At 33.8% G+C, this 16,435-nt stretch overlaps 1 protein-coding gene across 3 annotated transcripts; it reads left to right on the forward strand.

The window, feature by feature from the left end:
* Positions 1–224: 224 nt before the first annotated feature.
* LOC145590995 (WD repeat-containing protein DWA2-like) lies at positions 225–14,306 on the forward strand. Of its 3 annotated transcripts, XR_014102224.1 has the most exons (15): positions 225–373; positions 487–570; positions 690–822; positions 1,804–1,915; positions 2,764–2,863; positions 4,699–4,826; positions 5,415–5,484; positions 11,407–11,495; positions 12,462–12,507; positions 12,830–12,903; positions 12,995–13,068; positions 13,152–13,210; positions 13,356–13,420; positions 13,607–13,708; positions 14,072–14,306. XR_014102224.1 is itself a non-coding variant. In XM_081647382.1 (14 exons), the coding sequence occupies exons 1-13, from the start codon at positions 329–331 to the stop codon at positions 13,395–13,397; spliced, it is 1,056 nt and encodes a 351-aa protein (XP_081503508.1). In that variant the 5' UTR covers positions 225–328; the 3' UTR covers positions 13,398–13,420; positions 13,607–14,306. The 3 variants fall into 3 exon arrangements, 2 of the variants coding, with proteins under 2 accessions (XP_081503508.1, XP_081503509.1); XM_081647382.1 differs by having other exon boundaries at positions 13,607–14,306; XM_081647383.1 differs by having other exon boundaries at positions 4,705–4,826; positions 13,607–14,306.
* The last annotated feature ends 2,129 nt before the right edge of the window (positions 14,307–16,435 follow it).

Genomic DNA, 16,435 nt, shown 5'->3' on the forward strand with positions numbered 1-16,435 from the left:
ACCCCAAACCGAAATATTTCGGTTTTTTTTTGTTGGAACCTATCCAAACCGAACAATTCAGTTCGATTTTTTTCGATTTTTGGTTTTGATCCGATTACTTTCACCCCTATTAGTAGACAACTGAACCCTTAAGTAAGAGTTTAAGAGTATAAATAACGTGCATTTACCAATTTGCCCTTGGATAGAAAATGGGCAGCCCTCCAAGTTATGTATCCCGAAGTCCCGAACTCTTGCTAGTAAGTTGTAGGCAGTGGCCGGGGAAATATAGAATAGTGAAATTCTGGTGATCTTCCCGGCAAATTCATTACTTTGATCGTTTAATCAAGAAATGCAGGGTGGATCAACTGGCATTGGTTATGGTCTTAAATATCAGGTTTATCTCTAACCCTAACCCTAATTTCAGCTCTATTTTGTTCATCACCAACAATTTTCCCCCAATTTTATTTGTTTGATTAATCGATTTCCAAATTATTTTTGATCATACAGGCAAGGTGCATCGCCGATGTTAAGGCGGATACGGATCACACCAGCTTCATCGCCGGTACTCTATCTCTTAAAGAAGAAAATGAGGTGAATTTCATGAACTAATTTTGTGTTTTGTCGATTGATTTTGATAATTTTTGGATATTATGAATGTATATGTGAGATTTTAGGATTTCTGAAATTTGGGGGATATTTTTGGGGATTAGGTGCATTTGATTCGTCTTTCTAATGGTGGAACTGAGCTTGTATGTGAAGGATTGTTCTCTCACCCAAATGAGATCTGGGACCTTGCTTCTTGTCCTTTTGATCAGCGTATCTTCTCTACCGTCTTTTTTAATGGTAATTTATTGATTATTTTATTGCGTTTCGATTTATTTGATTGTAGTTGGACTTGTAGAAAATGCTACTTTAGTTGATGTCTTTGTGCACATTTGGTTGATATATTGGAATGTGATTGTTGATGATTGTCATTTGTTGAAACTAATTTTTCACTTGGTTCATGTGTATTTTCATTTTTATCTGAATTCAGAACTTGAAATGTCGTTTAATGTGGGCCGGTGAAGAGAGGGAAAAGGAATACCGTATGTGTCAAGATATTCTTTTATTGCGGAGAAATTGCAAGGTGTTTCCTAGGAATGTATTGGGGCATACTTACAAAACTAGATATAAGCATCTCCTGAATGATTGCATCTTATCGAAAAAAGTTTTTGACATAATTTAAAATTTCCAGTTTCAAAGTGTTAAGATCACCCGTCAAAAAAAAAAAAAGTGGAATGCATCGAGTCAATTAGTCAAACATGTTTTTGTTCAACTAAGGTACGTTGTAATGATGATGTTGCCTGTTTAATGCATACCTGCATTAACCATCAGCAAGACAGCTCCAGTTTTTCAAACAAACTATGACAACTTAATCTGTTTTGTTTATCTACTATCTACGCTCATATTTTTATTCCATGCACATATGTGTTTATTCACCATTATCTAAGGTTCTTTCATGTTGCGGTATAATAGAAGATTCAAACCACGATCCGAACCAAGGAGACCAGAAAAACTTTAAATAATAAGCCTTAATGATGAGAGATTCCGCTTGATTGGAATCTTCTTCTAACATGAACCTCATAATAACATGTCCTGTCCCAGAACATATGTAATTTATGTAATATAAGATTACATTATTCGGCTTCTAAATTTTAATGGTGGAGAGAATTGGATTCTTCTCCCTAATGATTATAACAAATACCCGTGACCAAGTTACGAAATTTTCTTTTTCCCTCTAAATTTTCCATCTTGTTACTTACCATTTTTCCTATTTATATAAAGGTGAATCATATGGAGCAGCCATATGGCAGATTCCTGAATTGTATGGCCAGTTAAATTCGCCTCAGTTGGAAAGGATTGCTGCTCTTGATGCACACAGTAGTAAAATTAAATGGTGAGCTTTCAGTTATACAGTTTTGGGAGTATGTTCTGATTTGTTTGCTTCGTACTCAGTCAGGGATCTTAGTCATCATGTTGACTTTACTTTTTTAGTTAGTTCACTGGCTACTAACCATTTTTTTCATTACATGTGAATTTTGGTGCTGAGACTTATCTGATCCTTTCCTTCTACTCTGTACATGGGTGATCCCTTTTAAATTTTAGCGATGATATCACCTCCAAGTGTAACTTTATGATTCTCTGTCTGTCATTAAAGATTTGTTATCGAGTTGAAGAAAAGAAAGATGAAATAAGAATTTTAGAAAGTAGGAACTATGACATTTACTGATGCATAAAAGATGCTCATGCCATCGCTTTCTCATTTAAGAATATTAGGATTTTCTCTCAGGTTTGGAGATTTATGGCTAAGTTTTGGAATTCGGAGTGTTAGAGACTGACTGATAGGTTAATGTTAGGCTTAAGCGCAAACGATTGGAATTGGTTATTGTATTAAGAAGTATTGAGGGGGAGTTTTAGAACAAGCAATATTCAATATCTATTACTCTCTTGCATTCAACAATCAGCCCATTTACTTCAAGCACAAGAGGAGACTGGTCTCCTTGTTTTGTGTGGTGTTCTGCTGTCTGGATTGGATCCTTCAATTTCTTGTTTCCCCTTTCTGTTTCTGATCAGGTCCTTAGTTTTTACTGTAAAAGTGTAAAGTTTTCCCGAGTTTTGTTAGATATTATACTTAATGTCTAGCACGTGGCCTTCTGCAGCAGTTTGCTGACTAATCGAAAATTTGTGGAATGTCAGTTTTTGCACTCTTGAATGTTATAGTTATTTAATGTGTCTATTCTGCAGTGTTCTTTGGTGGCCTACAGGGAGGCATGATAAATTAATTAGCATTGATGAGCAGAATCTGTTCTTGTGGAGTTTGGATTCTTCAAAGAAGACCGCTCAGGTATTTGGATCCTCTCTCAGTGAAATTTGGCTTCATGTAAAAACTTTGGGTCCCTAAAATTGGAGATGTATATGTTTATAAAAAAGCATAGCCCACAATGGCCCCTTCCCCCTTTGATGGAAATGATTAATTGGAGAGTAGAGAAGGGTATATTTTGTTTTCACTTTGTGGGTCCTATTTCTTGTGGTAAAGGTCGTGGACCGGAATTTTTGAAATATGAAATTTTTACTTCTTTTGGTCTCTCAACTTACTTATTTAGAAATTGAGGTAATTTGCAATGAAAAATAGTTGAGAAGTATAAAGTTGTGATGTAGTATTTGCAACAAGCATAAACCTTGAATGTCCTTGATATAATTTTTGTATGCCCTACTTCATAATTGAGCTGTACCTGTATATAACAGAAAGATTGTGGCAGTTTCCCATTTCCTCTGAGCTTCGTCTTACATTGCCTGGAGAAGTGACTTGGCTACTTGTGTTGAATTTTTTAAAAGCTGAGCTCTTCAGATGTTAGAAGGACTTTTATAATTCGTCTGTTTGAGGTGTGAAAGTGCTCCTGCTTCCTACAGCATTTGCTGATGTGTCTTTAACTTGTCCTTGCTGCAAATTTATTTCTATCAGCTTACAATTGTAAGATGATATTAATTATTAAACCACCTTCCTCTATGCTTTTCTATTATGGACATATGGTCTAATATTACTTTTATCATTTGCAATAAACTTTTCTAAGTGTTCCACTAATCTTCCCAATATGCACTAATTATGATGAAGCCTAAAATGATCAAAGAATGGACAAAATAGGAGTAAGTGGTGAATATGGAGAGCTGGTTTATCTATCAAGAGTTCAAGACAATGAACTAGCCTAATGATAAAGGACCTTAAACGAGTTACCAGTTTAATGAAAGATGTCTCTTTCTAAGCTTGAGATAATCAGCCATATTTATTCACTTGGTGACGGGTTCACAACTATAGAATGAAAATGGTTCTGCTTTTAGTCAAAAGGGGCTCCAAACTTGGTCATTACTTCATTCCACTTCTTGATTTTTCCCACCATGTTTTCTCAGTCAGCAACTATAGCTATCAGGGCCAGTATCCAATCCATTCTGGTATCTAAATGACTTTTCAAATTTTGCAACATTGTTTGTCTTCGGCATCATATCATCCTTTAATTTTCCTCCACTTAAATATTAAATAGTTACTTCATATATAAAGAAAATCCTTATCTGTCACCTTTTCTTTTAGTTAACACATATGTGTCTGATTCCCCGAACAGATATAAAATTTGAGTAACTTTAGAGCATAACTTTGACCTTCTTTTATTGAACAATAACTTTGACCTACTTTTAGTACAACTAATGCTACAATTACTTGTATAAATTTGCTTGTATTTTATTGGTGCCTTTGTATTATTTACCTTTATTTGCTCCTTTTCCCATATAAACAATGTTATCCTCTTCATCATTTTCTCTGATAAAATTAATTCTTTAGGATCATTGTAAATAGCATTACCACTATGTGCTAGGTAGAATAAAAAACTACTCGGTGACCTCGACAACCCCTTCACACATGGCATTCATTTTGGGTAATTGTTGATTTGTTGTAAAAATTGAAAATGCACAAGGGGAAAGAAAATGCTTGCGAGTTTGACATATTCACGGTTAGAGAGGCTGCAAAAGGTTAATGAGACTACCATACCTGTATCTTCGTCTGCATTGGGCTTCATTTTTGCTAATCAATTCATATTTATGTCTTTATAATGTGTTATATCTCATGCAAATGTGCCTGCTTTCAATTCAACATCATCTGATTCTTTATTTGAATGTTCCCGTGTTTTCTAGGTACAGTCACAGGAATCAGCTGGTGTGCTTCATTACCTAACTGGTGGAGCATGGGATCCTCATGATGTGAATTCTGTTACATTAACTAGTGAATCAGCAATCCAGCTCTGGGATTTACGGACAATGAAGTATGTTCTGATACTTGCTCTCACCGTTGATAGTTTCTCCTCTTTGTCATATGTTTGTCTCGAAATTAGAATAGGTAGGTACATGGACACTTGTTTTGGACTGGAGGAAGTAAAAACCTTCCAGCAGACAATACTGAAGCCTGAAGGATTCATTTTTCGGGATTTATTTGATGCTGATTTGTTTACTTGTATATGTATAATTCTCTCCATTAAATCAATTATTTGACCGCTTTACTGTTTTATTTGTGGCATCTTACCTAACAAGGTTTTAAATTATATTTGATTGACAGTCTATGAGCCTTTCTCGAAAAGGTTCTATGTAGAGACCATGTTCATGTAATGATGTAATTATGTTTCTTCTTGATGGCAGTTAAGGGGCCTTCCATCTATTTAGAGATAATGATATTATTACATCAGCTGCTTTTCAATGTGTATTTTCCATATCTATGCCTTACAAGGCCCTATTTTTTTTTTAAGGTCAGATTATGTTTGTACAGTGGCAGCTTGGCCTCCTGCTAGCTAAACATATGGTCCCTGCGACATGCTGTGTTTACGTGCTGTTAGACTAAAAATTTCTATTTTCTTCAGGATGAATAACTCGATTGAGCAAGTGCATGCCCGCAATGTGGATTATGATGCCAAAAAGAGCAATATTCTGGTAAGTTGCTTATTTAGCTTAATGAAGCTTGTAGCTCCAACCTGTATTGCTAACGCTTTTGGTATAGTGCTGATTGTAGTTTCCATCCAAAAGTTTCGTAAATAAACTAAAGGACCTGTCCCGATCACATATTTGAATTACTTTCTCAGTTAATAATTATCTTCATGTATACTCTTTTAGATGTCCCAAAATTATCTTCCTACACCACATGTTTTGGGTCTTTAATCTTACCACTTTTTGTTTCTCCATCACATTTGCATTTTTTCTCACAATTCCAACGCTAAATACTATTTGTTTCCCTCTTTATCGACACTTAAATTTTTTTGTAAACATTTAACCACTTTATGGCCGTGTCAACTAGATTTCTTAATATGTGTGACAAAGCCTTACCAGAAAATAATTGTGGGCAGAGGGAGTATATATATTAGAAAATATGGGTCTGGTGAAGATTTTATTGTATTGTTATCCAATCACACCGATTGCGCATAAGTTCCCAATTGCTGAACACTTGCATGATTTCAACTTGTGTGAAAAAGTTCAGACAACAGCTCTGGACGAGATATTCTTTAGCAATTGACGGTGCATGGAAGCCTTTTGATGGTCATGATTTCTCCCAGATTCATTGATAGAACTCTGTTTACAGTCAATCTCAAAGACAGTTTAACGTGAAATCACAGTATACTAGGGCATGTAGGATGTATACTATTTTTTTTAATGCTATTGACGTATAAGTGCTGGAGGTTACCTATTAGAAGAAAAGGTTTTATATTTTGACATGAAGGTGGAAGAAATGATGTGGAATCGGGACCAGGAAATATAGCTAATACCTTTAGACTATATGAACGAATGTCTGGACAATATTTATTTTATATATAATAATGTCCCAAATCAAAACAAAACCTGTTTGCCAAGAATGTTTTCAGAGAGAGAGAGAGAGAGAGAGTTTAATTTCCAAAACAAAACAAAACAAAACCTGTTTGCCAAGAATGTTTAAAAAAAAATTCCCGTCAAAAAAAAAAAAAAAGAATGTTTTAAAATATAACTATTACAAATTTAACCATTTTTTGCAGAACCACAGGAAAAAATGTTAATCACTTTTAGTGGTTTAACTTTCCTCTCTCCTTTTTCCTTCATTTTCAGATATTCATCTGGGTTGCTGCACCCTTTTTCCTTCTACTTTTCTCAATCTGTTTCTCACTCCATTCCTTTTTCCTCTCTTCTTGAATTTTAATTTTTGTGTTTTCATGTGATTAAATTGGGTGGTTAATTAACAATAAGAAGAAAAATGCATCAAATTTTCATTCTCGTCTTATCCTGTCCCTCATGAGCTTTCTCTCTCCTTTAAAAGTTAAAAACCAACCTCCAACGACATTGAGGGCAAGAGACCCTCCATTGGCAATTTAAAATTACGACAGTGAAGGGGTCATTCAAGTGTGGAGAGAGAAGAAAAAAAGGCTGTTTTGTGAGTTATAACTTCACTAGATCTTTACTCTTCATTTTGTACTGTACTAAAAATAAAGAGCTGTTTTGTGCTAGTTTTGGAAAATTAGACAACCAAATAAAATATTATACTTCAGTTTCTGACAAACTAATAACTAAAAAAGAAAACATTACCAAACGAGCCCTCAGCTTCCTGGGCCACCTTTACATTGAGGCCCATATATGGAAATTTTGGGTCACATGCAGAAACCCTTGCTCTATGAGGGAGACATCGGATTGAAGATTTGCTTATTGAGTTGTAGTTTTTGTAGTTGCTAGTTGGATAATGTCATAGTGGCAAGAGAATAAGTAAAAGAAAAAAAAAAAGGTTTGCACGAAGGGGCAAGAGAAACGTGTTTTTAGAGAAGAAAAGGTGTTAGGACTTTAGAAAAAATGAAGCTGCTTTCTTTGCAAAAGAAATAGATTACCTGTTTGCTAAAGGAATACTGAATATAATAGGCTAGAGTATGTACTTATTTTAGGTTTATGAAAATCAAGAAACCATACCTATAATTCATGCATTATGCTAAAAGGTGCTGTCTTAAGCAAGACTTTACCATGTGGCATCTTCCCTCCTTCACATGGCACTACACTTTTTCTTTTAACTTCAAGAAATAGAGCGTATCAATACTTGAACTTGCAAGCTCTTAGAATAAGAAGTTGGTTTTCTACCACTAATACAAGGTCGAAATTATGCCTTTTTACTTAATTAGTTGTATTGATATTAATAAAAAATAAGGGGGATGATTATTCTCCTTAAACCTTCATTTACTTGCACTTTCCATGCAAAAAAAACCATTTTTTTTCTTTATAATTTAATATCATTCCTTCACTGTTCATAATCTTATTAAACACACCTGTTATTATTTTGTACATGGTTCAATAAAATGAAAAGTCAGTCTTATGGATTTGCACACAGTTTTTTTTATTTATTTATAGAAGGCATATGACAAGGTACTAAGAGAGATGCTTTTTGGTGGGCAATGACAAGGAAGGGAATATCGCGTAAGTTTATCGATCTACTTAAGCATATGTACCAAGACGTGAAACAAATGACAGGACTTGTGGAGTTACAAGAGATTTTCCTATTATTATTGGTTTACACCAAGTCCTTTTATTTTGTACGAAGTAACATGGTTTGTTCAAGAAGTGATAAGAGTTGTATTTATTGTTCGTTAATGAGTTTGTACTGGTACATGAGGCTAGAGCTGGTTAATGCTAAGTTGAAGCGATAGAGGTAAAAGTTTGAATCTTGAGGGTTTAGGCTAAGTGTAGCCTGTATAGGTGTAAAGCTGAGTGCATGGACTATCATATAGTACTAGGAGTAGGCAAAGTGAGGATTTTGTGACATTATATGGTTGGGAGTTCCCCGTTAGTGAATGGTTTAAGTACCACAAATCGATTTTTCAAAGAAATGGAGATAGTTTTTATGATGTAGCTCATATAATTTAGTCTGTTTGGCTCACACAATAATTCTTAGGAACGCCAAACAGAACCATGAACCACAAATTGTATCCTTTGTCCCAAATAGCGGAACAAATGCAACCCAGAAAAAGATGCCAGTGGATGGGGCAACCAGGTGGACCAGCCCCTCAAACTTAATTTCAGGTCTAGGGTTTAGTTCAACCCACAATCTGCTTTGCCAGAGAGGAGAAAGAATGAGGGGAGAAAAGATAATAGTGTTGCAAACTTGCGGTTGTCTAGTGACACTGGCTTTTACTCTTCTTTTGCATTGTACTCATAAAAATAAGGGTTAGCAAGTGGGGATCTAATGAGGACAAGTCACTTCTTAAAGTTCAAAATTGTGTTATGGCTTTGCATATGTTAGCATCCAATCGATTTCTTTCCTAACTAGAATAAGGAAAAACATATTTTGGCACAAATATTTCGCTTATCTTTTAGAACTCCCATTGACTCAAATAAATACTTTTCAGCATTCATCGGTCAAAAAGAAATCACATACATTTTAAAAAAAAATTCCTTATTCATTTTGGGAAATATTGTGTAAAACTACCCTAAAGATAGGCTGATTTGTGAACAATTACCCGTTTTAATAAATATTGTTTAAAACTACCTATAAGATGGTAAATGTTTGTCTAGCACTACCCATAAACGGTTTCTGTCCAATTGAGCCGTTTGTGGGGCCCACTCCTACGGTTTCCCACTCAATTCTCTCCTCCTTTATTACTTTCCCTCTAAACTCATCCAAAAATCTAAATTCAACACAATTTATCACTAAATATGGAAATGTTTTAAGCTATTGTTTCAATTCTTGGTATATTTAATTGGTTTAGGGTTCTTAATTACTTCAATTAACATAATTAGGGATTCAATTTAGGGTTTAGGGCTTCAATTCAGTTTGGGAATTTTAACTTCTAGGGTTTATGGCTTGAATTGAATCAGGGGTGCTTATTTCGTCAATTAAAAATTTAGGGTTCTAATTTGAGCAATAAAAAATTAGGGTTTTCCACATGTTCAACAATTTATAATTTAAAGGCTACGAATTTCACAATAATTTTAGCATTTACTTTGCCCTTTCGTTTAACCATTGATAGTTTCATCCTCTGACATATAACTACCCAAATCAGTAAGAAGATGAAGAGGAAAGAGAAAGACAGCAAAGAAAAGGGTTATAGGCCTTGTTAATTTTCCAAAAAGGGGATGAATTTTTAGAGATTTACTTAGGTTAGTTTAAGATGGTGAATGGTGGAAGGTAAAAGAAGAGGAGTGAAAATGGAGGGAAAGTATAAGGAAGAGAGAGATAGTTGAGGAGGGGAGTTGTTTGGGTGGGAATCCGTAGAAGTGGGCCCTACAAACGGCTCAATTGGACGGAAACTGTTAATGGGTAGTGTTAGACAAACTTTTGCAATCTTACGGTAGTTCTAAACAATATTTTTGAAAACGGGTAGTTGTTCACAAAATAGTCTATCTTTAGGGTAGTTGTACACAAAATTTCCTTCATTTTGTACACAATTGTACCAAATTCATAATTTTTAGGGCTCTGCATATTTGTTTTTGTACCTCGTATTGAATAGATTTATGTCATGTAACATTGAGCTCAAAATGAGGTTAAAAGTAAAAAGCTAGTATAATGGTAAGAATGTTGGCCATTTTTTTTTTTTAAAAAAAAAAGCATATTAAGAAGATGGCTATAGCAAAGATTTCTTAGTGGAGATGGATGTGTGGGAAGTGGTAACATTTTAAGAAATAAAATTAAAGATGTAGATATTTGGAGGAAAATTAGAATTGTGGAGATATTGAGGATAAGATTCAGTGGAATTGACAATGTTGGTTTAGGCATGTGAGATGTGAATCTAGGGTAAGGAAGGTAGATAGTTGGGATAATGCCAAGGGAGGCTTAAAATGACTTGGATGGATGTAGTTGAATATAACATGAAGAATGTGGGTTCATAAAATCAAGTTACAATGGATAAAGACTAGAGGAGAGGATCTATGTGGACGATCACATGAGATAGATTTTTGTTTCATGCTGCCAATCCCATCCTTTTGGGAATAAGGCTTTGATTATGGTACTACTTAACGACTGGTTTGATCAACCCCTTGGATTCTTAATGTGAAGTTGGAAATAATAAGCTCTCTTTTGGTAAATATCATAAGAGTAATCTTATATGAATAATTATGGTTCACAAATGTGATGTTACAAAGTACAAAGGAGTCTAGGTAATAGTTTTATAATATATACAAAATATCTGAGTTGCCTAAGAACTTCATGTCTTGCATGGGTGTAGTAACTAGTTCATTAAATGAAAAATATTGCAACTGTGCAATGTTTGGTGAAAACTAAAGATGTAGAAACAAAAGAAATGAACATTGATGACCATTATATTGCCAGTTATTTGACTTGTTCCTGTTAAGTAATAAATCTTTTGTACAATTGGTTGATACACGTTCATTCTACCAGATGGTGCATCATCTACTTGTGCTCAAATTCAAGACAAGGTCACCACTTCCAAAAATTTAAAGAATTATCCAGTCTAGCACCTTTTGTCAGAATCTCATAAAATACATATCTGAGACTCTGAGTCTAGGTAGTTTATTGACGCCTCTCTAAATGGCAGTTTACAGTCTTAAAATGATACTAAGTATTGTCTCTTCAGCTCTTTAGATTTATTACTCATATATTGGGGCTATAATTCTCATCTTGGAAGCTATCTAAATATGTAAAAGGAAGAGTACCTTGCAAGAAGCCCACTTGAAGTATATATACAGCTTCAGGTGAGCTTATTATCTACAAAGTAGCTTATTATAGTATATACAGCTTCAGGTGAGTTTATTATCTACAAATTATCTTGCAAGAAGATCACCTGAATGCATTAGTATATACTATGTATATACTTTGTTGATCTTGTTGCTGAAGCTGTTATTTTTATTGCTTATGTTAAGAGTCTGAGCCGTGATGTTAATTTGTTCATTATCAATTAGGTAACTGCTGAGGATGAGTCTGGAATACGCATTTGGGATCTTAGGATGTTAAAGGCTCCCATCACCGAGCTTCCTGGCCATGCACACTGGTAAAAGATCACAACAATAATGCAGGCTGTCTCTGCTTCATTTTTTTCTTTTTGATTAGCTGTGGACTTTTATTTATTTTTAACAACGTGGTTGTATGGTGAGCGTAGTCTGTTTGGGCAATGGCTCCATTGTTCTTTCAGTACCTAGTACATGAGCTGTATCTGCTGTAAGGCCTGTAATTGACTGTATAAATAATTTATGAATGCTTTGCCTAAACTAAAGCTATAGTTGTCTGTTGATGAGCAATGGTGCCTTAATTATTATAGAATCTTAGATGTTTTCTGAAATAATACAGGGATAAATTCCAAGTTACCTGCACTTAATTTATAATTTCCATTAATTTTTCAGAAAAGCCATTCATTTCACTTGTAAGAATGCTCGTCTGGCAATATTTGAAAGCAAAGCTTGCTGCTACCTTCCTTCTTGTCTAGTGGTGTACTGGATAATATGTAATCTATACTAGTAGAAGCTAAACATAAGTCCAGTTTGTTGTTTACCATGTCATTGCCATAAGACCATATAAATTTTGTTTATAAATAGAAGATATGATGAGCTACTTGCTGTTCTCCTTGTTGTTGTTGTTGTTGTGCTGCTGTTATTATCCTTGTCAAGTTGAGCTTTTATTAATTTGTTTAAATCGGAAACTGACTCTATTTGACCTTTCTATTTTCTGAACTTGATGAGTAAAACTTAGGGTCCTGTCTACCATCTTTAAAAAGCTGTAATTGCACTGTAGCAGCTATCCCTTGATGCATGGTCGGGTCTTTAACTTCCTTAAATGTTAGGTTGCAAATAGAATGCATACCAGTATGTTCATATGACCACTTATCTCCCTAGGCATTCGTAATTTGCTATGCTTTGCTTTCTTTTATTCATTTTCTGTTGTTTTGACTGACTAGTAGCTTGTAAAAGTTATCCTGCAATTATACCTCTCTTAACACGGCTTCATGTGCTTTTGCTGACAGGACATGGGCAGTGAAATCTAACCCTGAGTATGACGGTCTAATATTGGTTCTCTCTCTTTCCTTTATATATAAATTGTACATTTATCGGTACACCCCATTCACGTTATGCAAACCATAGAAGTTATAAGTTGGTTAACTTCCCATTGGCAGAAATTAGAGCTTAAAACATATGGCAATTTGTCAATCATCTATGCTCACTGTCACAGTCACTTATCTGAAGCACGAGTTCAAAATTGTTATTTGTGGTTGAATCATTCCTCCAAAGTCTTTTTCTTAAAATAGTTACATTTATTAAGCGAGCCATTTTTTGTGGTATACAAAGAAAAAGTTGCAACTATAAGAATATTGATAAGCTGCCACTCATGCAGAGTGCTGGAACAGATTCATCTGTCAGCCTATGGCAAGCTCCTACACAAAGCAGTGAGGATATATCACCTGAAAGGTATTCTTATTATACGAACTGTAAACTTTAGTCCAATCTATAACTTTGCTTTTGTAATAGTGTAATTCACCTAAATTTGATGTTGTTGCAGTTTGTTGGAGTCCCCAACTAAGCGTGTAGACCCTTTACTGAACTCTTACAATGATTACGAAGACAGTGTTTATGGTTTATCTTGAGACAGCTCTGTTCTTTTTTCTTCATCTTCTTCATTTTTCTTCATTGTTTTTTACTATCTATTTCATTTTTAGGCCTTGCTTGGAGTTCTAGGGAGCCCTTGATTTTTGCATCTTTGTCCTACGATGGAAGGGTAAATTCATTTGTTCTCAATTAACTAGGAAAGAGGCCTTGAAATAAAAATCAGCTCTCAGAGAGAAGTCTTGCCTGTTTTCTTTTGGTAGTTATAATAAAACCTGTGTGATGATTTGATCTTGAATTTCTCTGTTATCAAACAGGTGGTAGTGGAATCTGTAAAACCTCATCTTTCCAAAAAGTGAAGACCCATGTATAATCCCAACTTGTAAGTTTATGATTTTTTTTATTATTTTTTTTTGGGGGGAGGTTGTCCGGGCAACTGTTTTTGCTCATTTACTGGAGTCGAAGCTTTAATAAGTAGCAGGTCTTAGTCTTGATATGCAAAATATCCCTTTGGTTTATAATAGTTTTCTTTTTTGCTTGGCTGGGTAACTATTACTTATGTTTTCAGGTTGTGCTTGGCTGTTTCTCGTGCAAACATATAATTGAAAGCCTTTCCATTTTCGAAAGAAAAAGAAGAAGAATTGAAGCCTTTGAAACCCTTTCCATGATGGTAAGAAAAAGAAAGTTTTTGTCTCCAGGTTACGAGTTGTATGTTTTGAGGTATCAGAATGAGGTTCAAGCGTTTACTCTTATGGATTTAGTATATGAAGTTTCTTGTATAGAACCCAAGGGCTCTGTATATTGACGTTCTTTCATCAATCCATTCCATTTTCTTCATTGAGGAGTGAATAGCGGTATCTTGATTTTTGCAAGAGATTTTCTTGCACGTTATATGAGTCAAAATTGCTGGTTCCTGTGTGAGGTTTCCTTTTTACAAAGCCTGTAATTCCTCTCCTCTTGGTAAGGACTTTTGTGGGTATATTTTTGGGAATGTTATACTCATAGGTTTTCGATCTGGACTTTGAATCTGCAGCTAACAAGCTACTATGCTTAATGGGAAGAATGGACCTGCCGATTTGGGAAGAGAATATAATTGTATTCGAGTTCATTTGTATTGGGTAATATGTTGCTGTGATTAGGTTCTGTAGTTGGTCTAATTCATCAGTAATTTGATGATTATTCCTTGGCATTCTGATACTTTTTAAGGCGTTGAATATGTTGTGTTGTGATGGCCTTTAAGTGCTTGCACAAACCATGAACCAAAGAAATGTATGTGGTTACATAACTCTCTTTACCTTTACGTCATTCCTTTTTTTTTTTAAACGTACCTTTACATCATTCTTGAAATACCTTTCATATACACCAAGGTGCACATAAAGTAGGTGCACCTAAGGCTAGTTTTTCCTCTTAAACTGAGCACACAAAAAAAAAAAAAAAAAAAAAAAGAAAATTCCCTTAGATGCACCTTGCACCCAAGTGTTATATAAATAAGTAGAAAATGATTTTTTTTTTTATTTTAACCAAATTTCACTCCACTTGAGAATCACATATGGTCATAGAGAAATTGTTATATACACCCGAGTGTACCGTATACCCATATATATTTTGTACTCATTTTGATGATTGTTTCATTTAATCATCAGATGAAGAGCAAAAACTAACTTTGGGTTAGTTTGGTTTACGGTACACTCGGATATATATAACAAATTCTAGGTCATGCTGTACTGAGAAGAGTGAGAACTATATAAATAAAGAACAGTAGACAAATTACAACCTACCTTGTTATTTTCTACTCCTATCAATACGACAATATGACATACGGTACATAGTATGTCATCCCTACCTTATTATTTTCTACTCCTATCAATCTCTAACCGCACTTGATTACCTCATCTTGTGACTCGAAAACGATGACCTAAAATTAACTTCGACTCGAAGTAGAATTGATTGGACCTTGACTTGATACTTGAGTGACCAGGCCTGATTGTACTCGAACCAAAATTAACTTGATACCCAAAATTGAATTGACTAGAATTGACTCATATCCGAAGTGATTTGACTTGATTTTAATATGAACCAATTGACCCGAACAAACTAGATCAATCAATCAATTAAAGTCTTAATCTCATAAGTGGGGTCGGCTACATGAAACAAAAGTGATTATTCCGTATAGTTAATCAGAAAAATCTTTTTTCTCCTCTTATGATCAAATATTCTATTCTCATGCAAAACATTTGCTTTAGATTCTTCCTAACTTCTTCCAATTAAGTCATTTTCCATCTCCCTCTACCTCGTTTTAGCTCTCCATGATCCCACTGTTGTTTGTTTAACCCGAACAGACATATATATATATATATATATATATATATATATATATATATATATATATATATATATATATATATATATATATAGGGGAAGGCTCTCGTGACAACTCCTTCTATATGTGAGATTTTTTCTTATGAATGTTCTAATTTAGTACTCACATGTTCTAAACAATAAATTAGTTAAATTTGATGTTATAAATTTTAAATAACTTATTCCAAAATTTTAACTTATACTTCGTATGTTTTAAATTTTAAAATGTGTGTTCTAAAATTTTTAATTATCTGATGTAGATTTTAAAGTTTATGTTCTAATTTTTACTTGTATGTTCTAAATTTTTTTACTCACATTTTTTATATTTTATATCAGTTTTTCTAAATTTTATTCACATGTTCATAATATTAAATCAGATGTTCTAAATTTCACACATATGTTCAAAATTTCATAAAGCAAATTTTATAAATTTTTAATTACTTGTTTAAAATTTTAAATCATATATATTCTAAATTATTACTTATGCAGATATTCTAAATTATTACTCACGCAGATGTTCTAAATTTTAGATCTGTTCTCATATAAGTATGAATTCTCACATATGGACCTCTTTTCACCGAATCCCTCCCATATATATATATATATATATATATATATATATATACATATATATATATATATATATATATAAATGGACCGGTTTTGGTATTTTTTGTATTTTAAAATCGTTTTTAGTATATTATGAAAAAAACATTAAATATAAGGAAAATGATTATTCAATACCTATTTTGAACGTCTAAATGAAACAACTCATTTATATCATATTAAATGTAAAACTTAAACCTTTAAGGTTTTTAATTCATAATTTTAAACAAAATGAAATTGGCCCGGTCCAAGATTGGGTTTTAAGGGTTTCTGGACTGAAATGGAATGAAGATCAATTTTTAAATTTCTTGTCCAACCATCAGACCGATTTCATTAGTCCAGTACGATCCGGGATCGGTTAGGTTCATTCTAGGCCACTTTTTCGATCCATATTGGTTTTAGAATACCACTACATACTAAACATAGTATGTCA

Source organism: Chenopodium album, chromosome 18 (genome assembly GCF_948465745.1).
Source record: "Chenopodium album chromosome 18, dcCheAlbu1.1, whole genome shotgun sequence".
NCBI lineage: Eukaryota > Viridiplantae > Streptophyta > Magnoliopsida > Caryophyllales > Amaranthaceae > Chenopodium > Chenopodium album.